General features: G+C 40.9%; 2 protein-coding genes across 13 annotated transcripts in view; both read right to left on the reverse strand.

Moving 5' to 3' along the window:
- BPTF (bromodomain PHD finger transcription factor) overlaps positions 1 to 1,746 on the reverse strand; it is a 55,669-nt gene extending 53,923 nt beyond the window's left edge. For all 12 annotated transcript variants that reach the window (XM_068413078.1, XM_068413073.1, XM_068413077.1 and 9 more), the window contains exon 1: positions 893 to 1,746. In XM_068413078.1, coding sequence (XP_068269179.1) covers positions 893 to 1,538 — 646 coding nt within the window. In that variant the 5' untranslated portion in view covers positions 1,539 to 1,746. The remainder of the gene's footprint in view (positions 1 to 892) is intronic.
- Positions 1,747 to 6,729: 4,983 nt separating this feature from the next.
- Positions 6,730 to 19,517, reverse strand: NOL11 (nucleolar protein 11). The gene is made up of 18 exons (XM_068413343.1): positions 19,363 to 19,517; positions 17,972 to 18,085; positions 17,027 to 17,083; positions 16,319 to 16,464; positions 16,011 to 16,068; positions 15,306 to 15,444; positions 14,712 to 14,909; positions 13,919 to 13,995; positions 13,066 to 13,189; positions 12,304 to 12,407; positions 11,945 to 12,022; positions 10,957 to 11,141; positions 10,576 to 10,701; positions 9,440 to 9,661; positions 8,901 to 8,979; positions 7,741 to 7,833; positions 7,326 to 7,433; positions 6,730 to 7,019 (listed from the first exon to the last, which is right to left on the reverse strand). The coding sequence occupies exons 1-18, from the start codon at positions 19,510 to 19,512 to the stop codon at positions 6,906 to 6,908; spliced, it is 2,172 nt and encodes a 723-aa protein (XP_068269444.1). The 5' UTR covers positions 19,513 to 19,517; the 3' UTR covers positions 6,730 to 6,905.
- Between the last annotated feature and the right edge of the window lie 1,167 nt (positions 19,518 to 20,684).

Here is a 20,684-nt window from a genome sequence, read left to right on the forward strand (position 1 = left end):
TGAACTAATTAAGGACGAACAGAAGTGCAGGCCTTAAAAAATTTGAGCCAAAATTTGCCACTAGAGGTTAAAAAAAAAATATATATAATCACAATGATGTTTAACGAGTTTTAACCCCAACATGAGATTTAAAGGTTGCCATAAGATAAATGCAGTATTTAAAACAAAGACTTTTGACTCAACCTCCACCTTTTATTCTTTGTGTTTTAACTAAAACTAGGTTTACACCCTTGCAATGAGGCCCTGTGCACTTTTCCCCAAACTATAACAATGCAATCTCCATTTTGAACAATGCACCTCATTTCCCTCCTTGGAAAGCTAGTTTTGTCTTAAAGCCAGTAAATGCTGCATCCAGTTATATCCCTGATTTCAAGAGCCTAAAAATTTCCAGTTCATGGTTTTTTTTAGGCCACTTCCAAGTTGCATGTGCTTCCTTTCCTTTTAACATCAAGTTATGTTTGCAAGCACAAGCCTATACATACTCGAAAGGACCTCTTTGCAAGGCTTGCATCTCGTCTGCCTTGTTTTTAAATCTTAAGTGAATGCTCCACACACTTTTGACATTGTTTGCAACATGTTCTGGTGTATCATGCATTTCTGCAGTCACCAGAATCTCCATGCATATTTGCAAAGCACCCCCTTGTTGCAGTATGTACTGCCCTCCCTCCCTCCCTCCTCTCAGTGCATGTGTTTGTAAGCATCTTCTAATGTTCCCTGCATCCGTGGGGCTGCCAGCCGTTAATTTGCATACCCCTCTCTCCCTGTGAGTGCTTGCAGGCATCCCTTACATACACGCATGGAAGGAAGAATGCGTGCGGACGGTATTTGCAAACCTAGAGGGAGCATGTGGGGTGCCCTCGACTTGTTTTAGCTCATCCCACTGACTCTCTACCTGGGGTGCTGCTGTAGGTGCTGTGGCTCCTGAAGCTGCTCTCAGTGCAATAACTGGCATCGTCTTCATCCTCCATCTCTTCAGGGTAGTCAGAGTCGTCGTCGTCGTCGTCTTCCTCCTCCATTATCTCCTCCTCCTCTTCCTCCTCGGAGTCCTGGTTATCCTCGGGGTCTCCCTCCTCTTCCTCCTCGGACACCATGCTCTCCTCCTCCTCTTCACTCTCATGATCATCGTACACCACTTTGCTGATGCTCCTCCTGGACGAGGCAGCCCTGCCTTGGCTGTTGCAGCTGCCTCCTCCGCCTCCTCCCCCTGCTCCTCCAGCCCCAGCCCTGCCCCTACCCTTACCGCTGCTGCCTCCCCCACCAGGGGTGCTGCTGCTGCCGCTGCCTCCCTTCCTCTTGCTGCCCCCCCTGGGGGAGGCGGTGGCGGGGGAAGAGGCCTGGGCAGCCCCGGCTCCCTTCTGCTTGGGCCCCGCCGTCTCCGCCTGGGCCGAGGTCGCCCACCTGCCGCGGCTGCTGCCCCTCTGCCGGGACCTCAGCCCCCCGATGGGGCCCGCCGGGGCGGGCGGAGCCGGGGAGCTCGCCTGAGCGGTGGCCGCCGCCGGCTGCTGCTGCTTGGGCGGCCTGCCTCGCCGGCCCCGCATCTCTGGGCGCTGGCCGAGGGGGGAAGGGAGGGGGAAGGAAGGCTCGGGAGGGCGCTCGGAGTCCGGACAGGCGGCTACGGGGAAGCTCCCCCCCCTGCGAGGGATCCGGGCCGGGGAGGGGGGCCGGCGAGCTGTGAGGGCCGAGGGCTCAATCCGAATTGCCGGCGTCCCGCTCCGGATCGCCACCGGCCGCCATCTTGTTTCTTCGTCTCTGCCTCGGCTCGCTCCGCGCTGACTGGGGGAAGCGGCGGCGGCAGCAGGCCCCGAGCGCCTCACGTGACCGGCCGCGCCCGTCAGCCGCCGCCAGGGGGCGCCGCCGTCGCCAGAGCCATGTTGGAGCCGGCGCGCTGGGGCGGCTCCGCGCCCCCCGGCTGCCCCCGCCGCGCCGCCCGGCCCCCGCCCGTCCCACCGCTGCTCCCCCGCGCTCTTTTCCGCCTTCCCCCCCACCGGCACACAGTGTGACCCCCTTTAGCTCACCGCCACCTGTCACGAGGCGCTGCCCCGCCACCGCCGCCCACCACGGGGCTCCCCTCGGACTCACCGTCTCCCCACACCTGAGTAGCGAAGCCCGTTACCGGTCCTCTCTCCCAGCGCTCGATCCGCGCCCTAAGGGGAGCCCCCCCAGGCTGCCACCCCTCAGCTCCAAGCCCCACGGCTTCAGCCGGCCGCGCACCCCTGCAGCGGACAGCTGTGAGCGCAGGTAGGCGACGGGCTCTGCCCTCCCCGTCGCCCGGGCAGGGGCTCACCACGGGGCTCTCCCTCCGCCGCAGAGCCCGCCAAAAGCAGAGCCGCCAGGTGCCCCCTCAGGAGAGATTTCCCTCACTTCACCGCGCTGAGGCGACGGCCGCGCTCCCTCAGCACCAAGCAGGCCCCCTTGACCACTGCGATATTAATTTCTTGCCATGTTTTAAATCTTCACACAGGATGCTGAAATTAAAACCCCCTCACAGCTCACTGTTACGTAGCCAGGGTTGGTGTAAAGAGAAATAGACTGAGATCACATAGGGCCCCGCCCTTTGCCTTTTTGTCCATCTACTTTCTCTGAACTGCTGTGTCTGCAGTTCACTGGAACACTATGAAAAAGAGATGGGCTTCATCTATTTTGTATTCCCTCTTGTTTTCCCATTTGCCAGAGCCCCCAAAGGGCTAAAAATCTACATAAACCAATTACACTGTTGGGTTTCTAATGCCACCACTTGAATTCAGGGTATCAGTTTCCTGAGCAGAAGCAGCACAAATTGAAAGCCAGCCCAAGGCACACAAACAGCTTGCATTTCTCACAACCAGCCCTCTTTTCATTGCTGAATTTACACAGCTTAGGGATCCCAGAGTCTGGAGTCTTATCGTTACCAAGTAAGTGTGTTCACATTTTCATTTTCTCTCATCCCTGTGAGATGTAAAACCCAATACTGGTCACACCCTAAGCATGCCAGCTATATGTCCAAAGTGTAATTTAATTTGCATTCTTCTATAGTAATTTTTGCAGTGCCTTTTGTTCATTAACTTGTTGCTCAGGCTGAGAACCTCATTAAACCCACAAACCTGCTGCAGCGTCAAGCATGCGACAATGTCACAATGGCACCAGGCAGCACGGTTTAGCCCAATTTGCACTCTTATATCCAGCTTTTTATCTGCATCTCTTTTATATTCAGTTGCACTCCTTTATATTTAGTGGTGCAGCTGCACAGGCTCAGAGCTGTGTTCTAGACACAGTACGATACAGACACAGCAACAGCAGTAGACAACATTGCCTAATCCCATTTACACCTTTCTACTCAATTTGCATTCTGAACGTTTCAAAGTTACCTTTTGATTGCTTATGCCAGGCTAACTTCTGCAACCTCTTACAAGGTGGCAAAGGATTGTGGTAACTCTTTAAATACATGAATACACAGATAGTGAAATAACCTACTGCAAAACACCTATCTATCTTTGTGATCTTGGAAAAAACACCTGTGAATTCTGCCATCTATACATTGAGAATCTAGCAAAGATTATCTAGTGTATCTAGATAATACACTGCACTAATATTCACACAGCCTGTAGCATTATGAGAGTGTTAACATCTCTGCTGTGGATTTTGTGTACCTGTAGCAGATCAAAGGTGTTAAGAAGCATTTGCTTTTGTATACTGTGAACCAGAAGAGCTTGTCTCTTAATCCTATCTCTTATTTAAGATTTATCAGTTGTGATGTGAAAGTGCTTACTGAATAGGACATAAAGAATTTTAATTTTATAGGTGGAGAAATGGATGCATGACTTTCAGAGTCAAGACTAAAAATTAGTCCTTTCCAACACACAGTTCAGCTCAGTAGAGCAATCAGCCATAACCCCTTAACCTACTCGCCTACCCATGTCCACTCTCAAGGAATGTATCTGCATTAGGAACTTGAAGTTCCTATTTTGAGTCTGCTGGTATAGTTAAATGAGCATTTTTGTAAGCAAACTGAACACAGCAGGAAGAGGAATTTTGGGTAGGAGGCCCTACCCTGCCTGTATACTCAAGACAGATGGAGAGAAAGGCTCCTTTCAAAAGGCACTGTGAGAAGATGAATAGCCTAGTTGTTCCAAGTTGTTGTCTGGATGGGTTCCTTTCTCCAAGGGTAAGAGAAAGAACTTAAAAACCTACAGCTGCATGCCATTACTAACAAGTGAGCATATGCTCTTTCTTAAATTATTGAGCTGCTTTTGTCCAGTTCTTCCCTCCAAATATTTCATAACATGTATTAGGCATTGAATTTAAGTATTCAGCTCTAGAATCAGTTACATGTAAGACATCAAGGTGTTGCTGGGTAATGTTAGACTAGAGCTCAGCTGTAGACTAAAGTCAGCCTTAAGCAAGGGCTTACATGACTTTTCCTGGTGTAATTCAATATATTACCAATTACCATTTTATTTAGTATGATGAAAACCAAAAGTATACTAATATACTGATATTTTGACTAATAATGTGATTGAATATTAGTAAGTTTTTAACATCTTATATCAATACATGTTCAGAATAGCAAATAAGTCTGTCTTCTCTGAAGGCTTCTGTCGCTAGCCATCCATTTCGTACTAGACTTCAAGAAATCCAGCATTATGCTTATCTGTCCCATTTTCCCCTATCCCAGATGAGCTTTCATTTAGATGAATATCCAGTCCCAGAAGTAGCTTATAACAATTCAGTTTTAAGTGAACACCTAATCAGAAGTACAATTCAATAGATGCTTATACCTGTAATACCTTCAACAAGTGTTGCTTTCATAAAACTTTAGTTCATCATTTTTTTAAAGAGACAGTCAAAAGAAATCTAAAGCTAAGATATACTTTGAAATGCTAGAATTCAAGCTGTATAGAACAAGCAGTATAGATGAGGTTAATTTGAGTTGTTCACTCTTTGAAAAAGTACTTGGAGAAAACAGACACTGATGTAGGTAAGAATGTTCTTATTTTAAATTGGAGATGAGTTTTTTCGTTCAGAAAATTAAAAGCAACTATTGCCACTGCCAAGAAGTACCCCTCTATATGATTCTTCAGCTGCCCATTGTAGTGTTTTTTTAAATTCTGCTTTTACATACATTTGGTACCGACCTCTGATAACAGTGTATACAACTAGAACATGTCAACTTCCAAAGAGTCTTAAGGCTTTTTAGGTGTATAACTGTGAAACAGCTGCACACAGTTGTCTAGTAAGTGATGCACCTAGCACTTCAGCCATAGTAATTTTGTGTTCTAGCTCTAGCCAGAGAAAGGAAAATGCTATTTCTCATTCTCAGGAAAGTTCAACCTGACAAAGGTTAAAGAGCCTTTTATTCAAAAATGATTTCTAACATTCTGCTCCAAATCAAACTGGATGTCTCCTCTGTGTCCAGTGACATACGCTTAAGTGCACTATCACAGAAAAATCACTATCCAAAAAGAAGTTTTTTTCAGCTAGGTTAGTTCTTTGCTCCAATCTAACAGGCAAGAAACCATTCTTGCTTTGAGCTGTGCTGGCAGTTATCAGTTGCATGGTCAGCTTAAAACATGTCTAACTCCCTCCAAAGCCCACAGCATTACATTTTACCTGAATGTTGTTTTTATGCTCCTCTCCCCTTCTGCCAAAGCTTCAAATGTATATAGGCAAGATTTCAAGAGATGAGTGTTTAAACAGCAGAAACTATCTTGGATGCAATCTTTCAGCACCAGAAAGCTTCAGAAATTTCTAAAGCAGAAGTCTTGAAGTAGAGCTAACTATGCTGAAATCCAGTAACTTCATTCTGCAAGTCTGTACAGGAGAGCAGGCTCTAGAGGAGCAGTCTCTCTGCTTGAGAAAAGTCATCTTCAGCTAATGGCAGCCTCTGAGATAAAAGACTGTAACAAGCCATCCTATTAAATAACTGCACTTTGCTTCTTCATTTGAGGAAGGAGTCTCATTCCTGCTGTACACCTTTCTTCTCCCTCACTGTAGACAGCTTCTGGATGCAGGTAGTCTTATCAGACATGAGATGCATCAAAACAGCTTTAGATTATTGTAATTCAAGGTTTTAACTACTAACTGCCACACAACCCCCTCCCTTCTGTTTTTTTAAAAGCAGCATAAGAGGACCCAGTTGGACTGGAAAAGAAAGCATGAAAGGGTACACTAACAAGTTGTGATACCATGACACATAGGAGAGAGGAAGCACTGGGAGTTACGTAACAACCCTATGCCCACTTAAGCTCCCTTCCCTTTTTAAGCTAAGTCTATAAACGTCAAAGGCATCTTTGGACAATGTAGAAACAACTTAAAATTAGAAAATCAAAGCAGCAAACTCACGTAAGTTCACCTATAGTTCATACCCTGAGTGAAGATAAGAGAACTCCAAAGAATCTAATCAGATTTCTACTATTAAATAAAAAAGAAGCAAGTAGAATAAAATGTCAATTCATTTGATGAAACATCTGTTGAAGGCTTACTGCAAATATCCTACTAATTCTTTGCCAAGAATCATGTGGCATGGGAACAGGCTGCCCAGGGAGGCTGTGGAGTCTCCTTCTCTGAAGATATTAAAAACCCACCTGGATGCAACCCTGTGCAACGTGCTCTAGGTGAACCTGCTTTGGCAGGGGGTTGGACTAGATGATCTCCAGAGGTCCCTTCCAACCCTCAACCATTCTGTGATTCTATGTTCTAATGATCACATATCAAAATTATACATGAAAATATAAGCAAGCATCCAGCTTCTCATCCAGTCAAAAACAGAGCTTTTAATACACAAGTTTCAAACTCACGACTCCCATGTAACTACAGAGCAACCGTGCTCCTTCTATGTAGAAAATAACTTTTCACATCCCCAATATGGAGTGCTAATACGTCCTTGTCATAAAAGGAATCAACAAAAAAATTTCAAATTCATTTCAAATTCAAATAAGTTCCAACACTTCAATAGAATATGTCTGAGGGTATTTCTGTTGGTTAAGTCTTTGTAATTCTTGCAAACTTCCTTCCATCTTGTTGAGTTCGGAGTAGAATCGTACCTAAAAAGAAGAAAACACAGTTGTTTACAGTAAAATAAATTTTAATTCTGTTTATAAATCATTATACTGTGGAACTATCTGTGGTTCTGCACAGTTTCAGATATTTAAACCAAATAGAGCAGCTTTTGAAATCAAGAGAGAGACAACTGCTGTTTTATGCTGAGGAAGGAGCATACAGAGGAGAACAGACATTATTTGATTTACTACATAATTTGCTGTTGTCTGCCTGCCCCCTCCCCCCTTCTTAACACCCATATTCTAAATCCATACTAAAATGAAATAATTATTGCAAAAGATGAAACTTACTTGGGCTCTCACAAACTTATGAATGTTTGAAAGCAACTCTTTTGCTTCTGGTAGCATCACCAGAACTGTGAAGTGAGCATCAAGTAATAGGCACATCCAATCCATGATCTGAAGACAAACAAGAAAAGTACACTTGCACTTTCTGATATGTAAATGACACAGATTTCGCTTTAAAAGCTGAACTCTCAAACATTAACTTCTAATGCAAAATGTGTGGTCTCATATTTTAAAGCAGTGTATTTATTTTCCAAGAGTAAAGTGCTGTGTTACATCTCACTTCATACAGGTTATATTAATAGACAATACTTTACAGAACGAATGTAGATCTCAGTTGATTTTAGATATTCACAACTACCCACTAAGTTGCACACCACAGAAACCAAAGGAAGTACAGCTCTTAGAACCAGCTTCTCACCTGATCTATAGTTGGAGAGTGTAGTCCGGGAAGAGCGTTATTAATTTTTTCACTGCATTTCACATGTAGGTAGTATAAATACCTGAGAAACAGCTAAAAGTAGAAAAGTCAGAATCTTTTTAAAGCACAAACATTTAATAGACCAAGGAGTTTTGTCCTGCACAGTAATACTCATAAGGATTTTTTTAAATTTATTTTTTAAAGCAACATAGATGCCTGTATACTATGCATTAAAAATAAGTTTTATGGCTCTCCTACACTATCTATAGCTAGATGTTTAAAAATTCTCAGCAATATTCAGTAAAGTTACATTCAGAGGTAATCATTACTCCAGTGACTGTATAAGTGCAATTTAATTCAGATACAGACTTTCCTAGAAACTTTGCTAAAAACTGTATCAACATAAACAATTTTAGTCCCAGTTTCACTTTCAGTAGCCAACAATAAATTTGTAATGGTCAGAATCAGGTTAACATCCTCTTGTGCCAAGTACCAGCCAAAGACTTCTTTCTCTCTCTCAAAAAAAAAAAAAAAAAAAAGAGAAATCGAGGAGATGGGTCAGTGCTAAGATCAGCTTTATTCTAATGCGTGGGTTTTTTTGAATCACTGGAAAACTACATATATGCTCAGGTGCTATGGTATAATTTCTTGAAATTATATTTCAGGTTTTGAGGAACAAAAAAGTTGTGTTTTTTTTTTTTCTTAAACTGAAAGGAATACATGAGTTTGATTTGTATTACATTTGGCATTTTACACAGTGTACAGTGTGTTTCTAATATTTTCTACACTTCTGTTTCTGATGGAACTGACTAAATTAGCATGTCTCATTCCTTTCTTAAAAAGCATCCAAAACAAGAAAAGGTACTATACTTGCTAACAAAATATGAACAACATTTTCCAAGTAGACTGGGTCATAAAGAGGGTTTCTTCCTTACATTTTCTAAAATAAGCAAGGACTACAAAAATTAATAAAAGCTCCATATGTATGTGGAAAAATGTGACATTCGTTAACATTAAATCTTATTAGGCATCTTAATTTCATTTTCATGCATTAGTTTGTGGTTCAGACTCCAGTAAGCGTGGAACTAAAAAACTCTCTTCTCCCCTCCCCCCCCAAAGATTATAATGGTTTTAAAACTTTTTAATTTTAACATACTTACAACAGCTTGCTGAGCTGGAAGGTTTTTCAGATGAGGCAAAAGAAATGTTTCGCTGTAAGCTGAATGGAGAACAGCATTTCTGTGCAGTACTACTAAGGAAATAAGATTGCAGGAACAAATACCTTTGTGAATCTCCCTTATTTCTATCACGAAATATATACAGCACTGAAATATCACAACACAGTTAGCTTGAACAGTTCTGTTTACTGCAAGTATGTAATTGGCTAATGTGTTTCAACAGGCAAACATCAAAATCATTGATGCCATTTTCTCTTCAATAGACAAAAGTTTTATTACACTTTTGCAATAATATAAATTTAAATTGGTGTAGATGCTTTCTAAGAGTTAATTGTTTCTATTTATATTTTAAAAAAATTCTTCTACTGAGTAGGAACTTCTCTTACCAGAACTTCTCTTATCATAACTTCTCAGAAATTTTCAACAATAACAGGAGGTATGTCTTTTAGTAATACTAAATATAAACATTCACACCACATATAATGCACTGACTTTCTTTCATTAAAACATACAGAGGATACAATAATGCTGCCTTCTGTGGTCCAACAGGGCACAATTCACCATCAGTCGTCACACGGGTTTCCTTTGTGGTTTTAGTATTCCAGATGTCCCGTTCCAGCTCTGCACTGAAACCATTTTCTACAATTTCAGTCTTAACTTCTTTATTGTTGAATTCAATATCGATGTAACAGATTACAGATTCTAGATCCACATCTACACTTTGAAGACAGGCTTCACTAATGCTGTAGAAAAAAATTCCAGACATTTAATACTTTTAATTATTAGCTTTAAAATCAGCAGTGCCATCAACCCAACAAAACACACTATGAACTCTTTAAAGCTTACTATAAAAACACATACTAAAATACAGAGTCTTGCACAATGAATAAAGGCCATGAAAGAACAGTTAATATTTTCTAATCATTAACCTCGAACAATACACGTACTGCTCTTTTATTCCAACAACATATGTTGCTGTATTATTAAACATTCTGTCATGGGCTGATTTAAAGGTTATACCCCATTCAAGACTGTTACTCTATTCTGACATTAGTGGGACTGCTTCAACCTGTAGGACAATGATGATTTTCCTAATATTCAATAATAAAGTATTTGACAATTCTATGGTATGAAATTAACAAGATCTGATGTTTCTAAGAAAAAAAAGAATTTTTGCTCTGGAAGCCTAGAGGAACAGTTACAACAGTCTTTTCTTTTGGTTACAATGCCTACCCAAAACTTCATCCTTTTTGGGATACAAAAACCATTTTTGTCATGAACTTACAAGTGCTTGATCTTTTTTTTGTGGGCTTCTTACCCCAGGTAAGTTCCCAATTAAGTCTGTTGCACAGTAAACAGATAGCTGTAACAACATATGTAGAAGGATGCAAGTGCCATTCAAGCCACCAGTGTCACCAAAAGGCGTGTTCATTTAGTCACCATTTACATAGTTTTTAGAATTAACATATGCAACAGACATCTTGTAAAAAGTGTGTCAGTCTGCAAGACTGCAATATACATTGTACTTAGAATTAAGAATTTCACGCACAGTATCAATTGCTCATCTATAAAATTAAAGCCATTCTTGGCAACACACAGCTTTTTATTAAGGGGCTTGGTTTCATGAAGAAGGAAAAAAAAAGTGATTCCAGCTTACCTTAAAAATACTTTCAAGCAAGCATAAGTAATTTCTTCAGGAATATCTGGAAACCGTTGTAAGCAGACTTGTAAGAGACGCACATCTTTTTTCTCCAAAGCAACAGCCATTAAATCTGGACATAAACTGTAAGAATATGAAAAGAACGGGCTGCATAGTTCACACCTGCTGAAAACCACACTGACAACTAATGCACAAGTATTAATCTTGTTTGACACAAAAATCCCTCTGGGAAGTGTCAGCTTCCTCAAAAAATCAGCATAAGAGTCTTCAATAGTAAATTCTGATAATTCAAGAGTACTTTATAAAGAACTGGATTTCTAAATTTTTTTTTATTTTTAAAGACTATTCCTTACAATTAAAAAAAAGCAGAATCATCACCTGTAAGACAAGTCTCGGGTTTGGACTATCTGTAGCAGCAAGTTTTGAGGGTAGTACTTTGGATTTGTTTTACATCTGTTTATAAGGGCAGTTATTACACATCCAATGGTGGCTTGGAAATCTGGCGTCTGTGCTTTTGAAACCAATTGTCTCAATTGATCTTCAAATTCAGTTATAGAAGCATCCTGAAAATGACAAATACTGTGTAACTCAGAAGTACAAGGCATAGGCTTGAGAACTGTACTAGTTAGACCAAGAAGAAACACACTTACTTTGGAATTCAAGCTAAAAAAATTTACAAAAACCCCTCACCACTCTGCATTTTGGTAGTCTCTCTCAAGCATGAAGGAGCCTAATTAGGGTAATTACTCACTCTGAACTCAGGTAAGCAGTATCTTTCAATAATTGCTCAGGGATTATTCTCCTGTTACTTCAGTAACATTACCAAGGTGTCCAGCCACAGCTAAACTATAGGTATGTCCACACAGGAAGGGATGCAACTTGAAGTATAACAACACCTGCAGCAAGTTTTAGAAGGAACTCAACAGCTTATTGCTGTATTAGCAGTGGAATTCCTAGCATTCTGACTTTCTGGATCCAAAATGTCTTCAACAAAATTAAAGCCATAAATAAGAATCTAAAAAAAGCTTAAAAAAAGCAAGAGTTCAGGTGAAATATCCTCCCACCTTATTTACTGTAAGAGAAGATTTTCACTAAAAATGAACAAATTTGTGCAACTTTTCAGAATTCAGCTATTGTAAGCCCTATGTTGTACAGTTCTAGAACACACTCCTATGACAAAACTTTAATTTCATCATGTCCAAATACTATTCTAGCACAGCAATAATATCCTCCAACTCACCTGTCTAAGGCAGCTTTGTCAACTTGATACGTGCAAGAGGACATGGAAAAAGATAAAAGCTTGAGAGACAACTAGAATATTCTGAGAGTGTCTAAAACACTACTTTAGGATATTTGGTTTACTTACTTTTAGATTTAGTAAGAGCTGCCCAACTGACAAGGTATCCGGCTGTACTTTAGCAACAGCGTTCCTTTTTGATCTTAACTATTATAAAGAAAAACAAAAAGTTATTATTCAGCTACAAAAAGATGGTATATATTTAAGGATTTCAATCAAGATAACTAGCAACTTCATGTGTCAACTTGCTGCACAGATTACAATTAGTAACTGGGTAGTCCAATTCTAGAAACACTGTTAGAAACTCTGAGTGACAAACACAGAGTGAAATTTCCTTTTGCAACAACACCAAGAAGGAAAAGTGGCAGCATGGGGAAGAGACAAGAGAAACAAAACAAAAATCTCACGTGCTCCTAATGCTAACTTACAGTCATTCTGGACTCAGATTTTAGAGCTACAGACTGCTGCGACCGAAAGGAAACCACCAGCTCTTCATCTTCAAGGGTACTCCAGTTTACAAATGAGGACACATCTGTGAACACAAAACCAAAACTATATGAAGGTAATATTTAAAGCACATTTATTAAAGTATGAATATTACATCAACTTCTTATAATAACAGGTATTTTCTAAAGTATAATCCAAGTCATTTTATGCCAAGGAAGTTTCCAGTTTTATCTCAGCATCACATAATTTTATGACCCTTTTTCACACTGTTTTTCCATTTAGCCTCTGGGAGGAAGAGAAATAAGTTATTACACAATTTATTATCAGTATTACTTGAAAGAACATTTTACCAGTGCAGTGCTAAATTAAAGACACGATGACAGTACAATTTTAAAGTAAGGTTTGATGTTGCCCCATCTAATCACAAACTCTTTGATAACAATTTATAGGACACAGCCCTTCATTTTGTTTTCAGCATTCATAGCTAGCATTCCAGTATTTTCAGTAATTCCAGTATTTGAACGACAACCCACGTTAAGTGAAGCCACAATAAATTCAGACATTTGTGTGCTTTGGTGTTCTGAGCAACAGTAAATTTAACAGCTACAAACAGAATAGTGTTAGGTTACTTCAAGCTGTTTAGATTCAATTGATTTTATAGGACTGTATTAAAATAATTTTTAGACAATTTCAGAAGTTTTCCTTTTATGAGATCTTTTCACTGTAATTATAAAAATTCTTACCAGGGGTTTGACTGTCCTTGAGCTTTCCTACAGCAGCTGCCAAGGATGACGTTTCACACTTGTACATAATTACTGTTAGCACTTTCCCATGAGTCAAAAAAAATTTTTCCTCGTAACACCACAACTACAAAATATTAAAACATATCGTTAATGAGGAGATGAGCAGAGAAGTGTGTTCCTGCACAAGCTGATGTTTAACTCCTTACCACAAAGTTAATCTAGAAGTCAGCGATCAGATTATTTTAAATTATTTTTGGTAGGTTTAACACTTGTTAGCAGACCTTCATTAACTGTTGATTCTAAATTCATAAATAAGAAGTGTTCTGTTGAGTATTTTGTAGGGATGTCTTAAAGTACAGCAGCTGCTCTGACACATTAATCCACTCGATAATTTTTTTTAATTCCGTCTTGTGCAATTTTATGACAAAAACAGTCAGCTGTTCTATTTCACTAAGGCATTTATTACTTGGATGTCAGTTTACTTATCATTAATTGACACCTGAACATCTTGAACGCTATTTAGGGAGATGCAGGGATCATTTTGGCAGTCAATTGCAAATTGGCTGAACAGCACAGATACTGGCTGGGTTTTCTGTTTATTCTCACCAAACAATCAAGACCATCAGAAATGAGAAGGTGCTGAATTATCAAAGAAATTGCCATAAGCTGCCATTCTCCTGCTAAATATTCTGACAAAAATTGCTCATCAACTAGTCAATATTAATTTTGTTTCAGAAGTTGGCATTCACTGCTCTTCCAGGCAGAAGCAGAACTCCGAAGCCCACCAGTCTCTTCACTGCTATCATGGTAAATGCACAAAGCTTACGGACCACAAATTCAAGATTGAGCTTACTTGTCCACTGGTTCCCAGGGGAAGTTCCTTTGAAGTTTGCAATGTCTGAAATTTTGTATTCCATATCGTTAGGCACTCTATGGAAAATAAGAGATACATGTTACAAACCCAAAAAGCAACATAAATGCTACATTTGCCTTTGCTTTCAGTTAAAAACACTTGAGGAAACAGAAATAACTGTTTCAAAATAGCTCAGTGAGTCATGTATTCAACATTAGGAATTAAGTCATTCTGGTTAGATCTTAAGAAAAATATTTGAAGATGAGTTAGTTTTCAAGTTAAGAGCTTTAAACAAGAAGCTGTGGAAAGAGGGACAGCAGCCAGTGTGGCTTCCAGTCAGGAAGAACATTTTGTTATAAAATGCTATTTTCAGTGGCTTCAATTTCAGTGATCCCACACTTCAGAAGTTTAGGCATGACACTGAAGTGTTTGTTTCACTCATTTTGGACACTGATTTCTTATAGGACATTAGGTCTGTTTCCCCACATAGGTCCCTTTAAAAGTGTCCAAGTCCTTCTTTTAATTCCCCTCTATCCATGAGTTCTCTTGCTGCATCTTCTCAACTGTTTCACAAACAGCACGAATGCAAATACTGAAACACAACAGTGACTATAGTCCTGCAACCCACTATGCAGTTTATTGGTAAAGGTTATCTTTTGGCTAGCGCTCTGAACAGCACAGCTCAACTATGTACTAGTTTCAAGAGCCAACTAACATTTTATTTGCACTATTTCCTGGTTAGTGCTTTGCCTAAGGAAACTTCTTAACCTGACAACCTGATTTTTCAAGTTACCTTTGGATTCTTCATCAGATGCTGCTAGACTTCCTAATACTGCAATGTAGTCTTTATCAAGAACAACGAAAGAAGTTCCTTTTAGAACACTTCCAGATACTGAAAGGTTTAGTAGTAGTGACTTGGACAAAATTTGCTCTTCCTCTTCAGTATTTTGCTGCAGAGGTATCAGAACCTTGTACACAGAGTCATTGGAATCTGTCAAAGAAAAGTGATGACGCTTTTATGATCTGTTATTGTGGAAAAACTATTTGATATGATATGGCAAGAGGACATCCAAAGAGAACAAAATCCAGTGAATGCTGAAAGAAGAAATAATACAGGATATTTAAAGGACATGTTATCATGCAAAGCAGCAAAATAAAAGTATAGCTAGCACGAGATCTGCAAGGCACAAGTCGTAACATTTAGGAACAGTCAGCCTTTGCAGTCATTAAAATATCAGGAAGATTTAATTAATTACTACTTCTACCATTAGCTGTTTTAGAAAGTTTAAAGAGCTAAAAACCTTAAACAGTAATTCCTAACTATTAATATTTCATGTCCTTCCATACAATTCTTTATTATCACATCTTGTTAGAAAATATAACTTACACAAACACAGAAGGGTGATAATTTGATTTTTTATATATGCTGTGAAACGCAGTGGCTTAGATAACTCCTGTTGTTCGAGCTTGTATTTTTGTAGACTATTCATCTTAAGTTTCTGTACATAGATAAAAAAATCTCCATCCTAAACCAAAAAAGAAAATAAAGGTTTCCTTTAATTTACACAAAGAAGAGATAACAGAAATTCAGGTATTAGTACTGCTTAACTTTGAATGTTAAGCAAAATCAGGAATTTGTGTTTTCTATAGGACATACAACCTAATTCAGAAAAGTCTGCAGACTTATGTATGTAAAGGAAATTCAAATTTGATGCAACAAATAGATTCACAGGAAGAACTATGTGAACAAAGACAGATTCACATATAATTCTTTTTTTTAAAGCAGAAAACCTATCAAAGAAGTTCTTCACAGTGAGCCGAGTATTTGAGGGCAATGAAGAGTCACACAATCGTCTACTCTATTTAATCTTAACTGTTCTCCGAAGTGCAAGGGCCAGGCTCCTCAGCCCTGAAAGCAACCTGACTTCAATTTCACAGTTGTATCAGAAACAATACCTATACAGGATACTGATTAAATCAGGATAATGATTTCACTAAAAGCTCTTAAAAACCAATTAAACAGGTGATAGATTTTAGAAAAAGCACTTAGACTTGCTACTATGAAAGTTCTTTAAAAAAGTATTCAACTCACTTTCTCAGTAGCGAAAATTAAGACAGGTTGTTGACCTTCCATAAAAGCTTCACTCCACCTAAAAACAGAAAGCTGTATGAACGTCTTCTAAATTCTAGGACTATGCCTAAAGTCATATCACTGTTCCTTAGGCAGCCTCTTATTTTTAGGATATCTGTATAAATAATTTTAAGATTTTAAAAACAATGTGTTGGAAAAAAAACACCCAACCCCAAGGTTTCTCCCCTACCCCCTCAAAAAAAGGGGAACAATTTTAATCATCAATTCCTCTGAGCCAGAAGCAAGCTTTACAAAGTTGTATCACTTACTTGATGACTTCATCTGAGATAATGTTTTCGATTTCTTGTTGTGGGGCTTCCAAAAGGACATCCAAAGTTCGAACACCACCTCCTTTGAATAGTACCACTGGCCCTCCATTGGGTAGGGAATGTATTCTGTATACATCAGCTGAAAGCTAAATAGGAAAAAAAACCTCTATATTCTTCAGTACATTACCTTGAAAGCCAAGTGTTTTATCTGTGACTTTTTTTAAGTTCTTTCAATAAATGAGTAACAACAAGAATAATGAACCTGTAAGGTTCCTCATAATGTAGACCTAATAGTTGCTGATTTTCTGAAATGCTACGAATAATGCAAATCACTACCCAACAAAAAGCATCCCAATGAGCATCACATTTCTGAACCACATCAGAAAAAAAACACACAGCATAACACAAAGCGTTGTTTAACGCATCCACTGGCAGAACAGAAAAATCTATATTTGAACATAATTCACCCCATTTAAAGAAAGTCCTCTGAAACCTTGGACTTGGGATAAGAATCATTTTAAGAGTAATACTTTGATAAGTCTCTCAGTGCAAGTGGATTCCTTGCAATATTCCAGAACATCGTGAAGCACAAATTAAGACAATGGTTGGCTAAAATGTAATATTACTAGGAATATGAAAATCAGCATCTCTTCCCTCCACATGGATTCAAAACATTAACATAAAAGTGAACATACGTAACAGACTTACTGTTGCTTTAAATACTTTGTCCAAGTTAATATCTTTGTCCTTCCATATTCTTAAGACCTTTAAGAGAAGCACCACTTTTTAAGTACAGTAAAACAATCATATATAGACTTCTCAGTACACAAAATACCAGCAATTGGACATGACTGAAATACAGGAGGAAAATACACAGAAAGTATTTGCAGTAAGTTCAGTGGAAACTGACTCAGGGGAAGTTTGCATGGGAAGAAGTTGAAGGAGAGACAAGAGGAATACAAACCAAGCTTGGAAATCTTGAATTGGAAAGAAAGGACAGGAAAGAGTAAGGTTAAGGAAAAAGATACAGCAGAATTCTAAATGAAAGTAGTTCCAAGTGATGGAGATAGATTAAGATACAGATGACCTGATCTGGAAGAGAATGTTTCAAGGACAACAAAAGGTCAGGAAAGATATTTCATCAACAATTAAAAAAAGCCAAAGGTTCAGAATGTGCTGAGCAAACACTACACGTACACAAATGGGAAATGTTTAACTGTAAAATATGAAAAACAAGGCTGCAGGTATGAACTATTTTGACCACTTCAGTACAATAATCATGGAGTTCTAAATGTCAACCAGTTTGCAACAAGAGAAATAACTTATCCATAGAGAATGTATGCATGAGGCATTCTTCACTGAGAACGTTTCAGTTTTTAAGAGGCCACTGCATAACTGGTGCTCAGCACAGATGATCTTCGCATCATTAACAAAAGAAGACACTGTGCAGCCGTAGACCTGAACGTCCTTGTCCTCTCAGAGAGCAGCGATGACCTCAACTGCTATAGGGTGTTGAGAGCTTGAAATTTTTTTAGCCAGAAAGCTAGATTTTTTAGCCAAAAATCTAGCACTGCTGATTTCCTCCCTGTCTATATTAGCTCATAAGACTCACTACATACTTTTTTTCCTTTAAGAAAAGATAAAGGAGCTCACCTTGTCATCATGAACAGCTATATATTCGTGAGTTTCAAAGTTGCATACAACTGGACACGTGATAATCTGCCCATGTTTAACTGACCAACACCCTAGTGGCTTCTGATCTGAAACCTAGAAGAGTCAGAAGAAAGACATTGTAATTAAAATATAACGTGGTATACTTTTGGGGTTTTTCTCATGACAGAAAAGAAATGCAAGGCAGCCACGGCTGATTTGAATGAGAATATTAAAATATGGAAACTGCTATGCTCAGAACTTATGTTTGAGCATTCCTGTTTCTGAAATTTTTAGTATTAAAGACAGAATAACATGAAAGAACTCTACATTAATTAGAAATTATTTATTTTCACATAAGAAACAACTTTGACCTGTAATAGTCAGATGGGTTTATGCCATGAAGCTCAGGTACAATGCATAGCTTTTCCAAAATGAAGATACTGCTTTCAATCACTAGTGTAAGTTACTTTTACTCACTAATACAATCATGCACAGAACCATGCTTTTTCTCTTCCTATTTCAATGTAAGTTATCGAGACCAGAGAACTTAATTTTACTGTCCAAACTCACGTTACGTACAATTTACATTTTGCAGCTCTGATGGTACTCAGCCCCCTCTCCTCAGCGTGGAGCTACATCGGGCATATTTACCAACATATTTATGTTCTCACGTATGGTCTTGGCAGTAGGAATGAAAAACCCAAAGGAGGTTGTATCATGAATCCATTAAGATACAATTCCTAGCCTCACGAATATGAAAGCCAATTAAAGATATAAACCCACATATTTTCCTAAAGTTTCTTATTATGGTCTACTGAAATATATGCATACTTTAAAAGACAACAGAACATACTTTCACTTTCAAGTGCTGCAAACTAAAATCTTTCATCCTCCAGCCAACAGGAAGGCAGCTGACACAAACCTGGCGGCCGGAGAGAACGCGTGTCACCCTGGCTACCCTACGGAAACGTTATGTATCCTGCAGCTCCGGGATGGAGGTATTTCTTGGAATGGGGAATGGAGACAGAAAATCGGCAAAATGAAAAACACGCAAACAACCGCCTCAGTCGACACCTGCTCCAATGGCAGCCTGGCCGGGGGACAGCGGCAGAGCGCAGGTGAGCAGGGCCGGGCAGGGCCCCCGCTCCCCGCAGCCAGGGCCCTCGGTCCCCTACGTCAGGGCCGCCCCGAAAGCGCTCAGCCGGCGGCAGCGCGCCAGCTCCCCCGCTGCCCTGCCTCCAGCCAAGGGACGGCGGCCTGCGAGGCAGGGGGCCCTGGTGACAGCTGGGCCCAGCCGCCCTGCAGACAGGCCCGCCGGGGCAGGAGGGAGAGCGGCCCGGAGGCGCTGCGCGGGGACCCTCCCACAGGCCGGGGCTGGGCCGGGCGGGTACCTTAAAGAGCGTGGCCGTCCTACCGCGGTCGGTGAGTAGGATGTGGTCGGGATCGGGGCCCGGCTCCAGCGCCAGGAGGCCGCCGCCGAGGCCGACGCCGCCGCTGGGACCCAAACCGCACAGCGTGAAGCTCTCGCACAGCGCCGCCATCTTCGCCAGCCTCCACCTCTCGCGAGACTTGGCAGGGAGGACGGGCCGGCGGCGGGACTTGCTGGGGCGGCACATGGCGCATGCGCGGCTGCCCGAGGCGGAGCGGGGGGTGGTGGAAACGGCCGAGGGCGTTCGGGAGTCTCCGGACGCCGCTGGCGCCCACGAAGGGGCGGTTTGTGGCGGGGGGTGCGGTACCGTGGGGGGGCCGAGCTCCGTCAGCCCGGGCCGCTGGCCCCGCCGCGCCCCTGACGGGCCGGGGGCTCTGCCAGGCCGTCTGCGGAGGGCAGGAAAGTACACCGCGTTCTGAAGACTTTAAGCGTTATAAAATCAAAGAAGAGCCATTAATTTTTCAGAACAAAAGCTGGACAATCAACGGCATTTAGGATTTCCTTTATTCAGTTGTTCCCGATGTATTTCGTGCGTGGCATTAATCAGACCATTTCCGCGGCCATTCGTACACTTGCTCCTGAGAGGATTTCATCGCGCGGGAGAGCTGTCCGTGATATGCAGATTAGCACGAGGACATTAGATAAAAGGCCTCCATCTACACAATAAAACATTGCTGGTTTTAAGACTACTTTAATTAAATGTATTTCTGCCCTATGAGATGTCTCATTTTTGTAAAGAAGAGAGAGTGGGTTTTTTTCCCTCTACGGGAGTGCAACCCAGCTCCACCAATTTTAATAGCGGTAGGATCAGGTCCAGGATTTTAAGCAATTTGTAATGTATTTTCATGCGTTAGTATTTTGTTTGTGTGCGAATTTTAATGAAGCCTTCGAAGTACAAGCCCAAACTGTAAAAAAACATCAAGTCAAACCAAACCACCAACAGAAGAGGTCAGGCCCAGGCGTTGCCTGTGTTCCTGTGCTGTTGGCCACTGTTGGGGGAACATGTGTTGCCAGCAGTGCAATTTCAGGGTCTTGCCGCTGGTGTATCAGCTTAGTGGAGAATCCAGCCATCGTTTTGCCTCACAGGGGACAGTCACAACCTCACTTTAGTGGCCACCAAATATTAAATTATTGAGACCCAGCCAGAATCCGGGCTGTCTGCAGGGCACAGCCCCGCACGCTTACCCCAACAGGCTCTTCATGCGCTGGAGCCACCAAGGAGTCCTTACCGCAGGCCCGAGGCCACGCAGGGCTGCCTGGTTTCTGTTTCTTTTGTACCATGTG

Source organism: Nyctibius grandis, chromosome 15 (genome assembly GCF_013368605.1).
Source record: "Nyctibius grandis isolate bNycGra1 chromosome 15, bNycGra1.pri, whole genome shotgun sequence".
Taxonomy (NCBI): domain Eukaryota; kingdom Metazoa; phylum Chordata; class Aves; order Nyctibiiformes; family Nyctibiidae; genus Nyctibius; species Nyctibius grandis.

Coding starts and splice junctions, on each gene's coding strand:
- NOL11 (XM_068413343.1), bottom strand. CDS start 19,512: ATGGCGGCGCTGTGCGAGAGCTTCACGCTGTGCGGTTTGGGTCCCAGC. Junction 14,910..15,305: donor TATCACCCTTCTGTGTTTGT/GTAAGTTATATT, acceptor TTTCTTTGACAG/ATTCCAATGACTCTGTGTAC. Junction 7,834..8,900: donor TTCCAGCTCAGCAAGCTGTT/GTAAGTATGTTA, acceptor TTCTACTTTTAG/CTGTTTCTCAGGTATTTATA.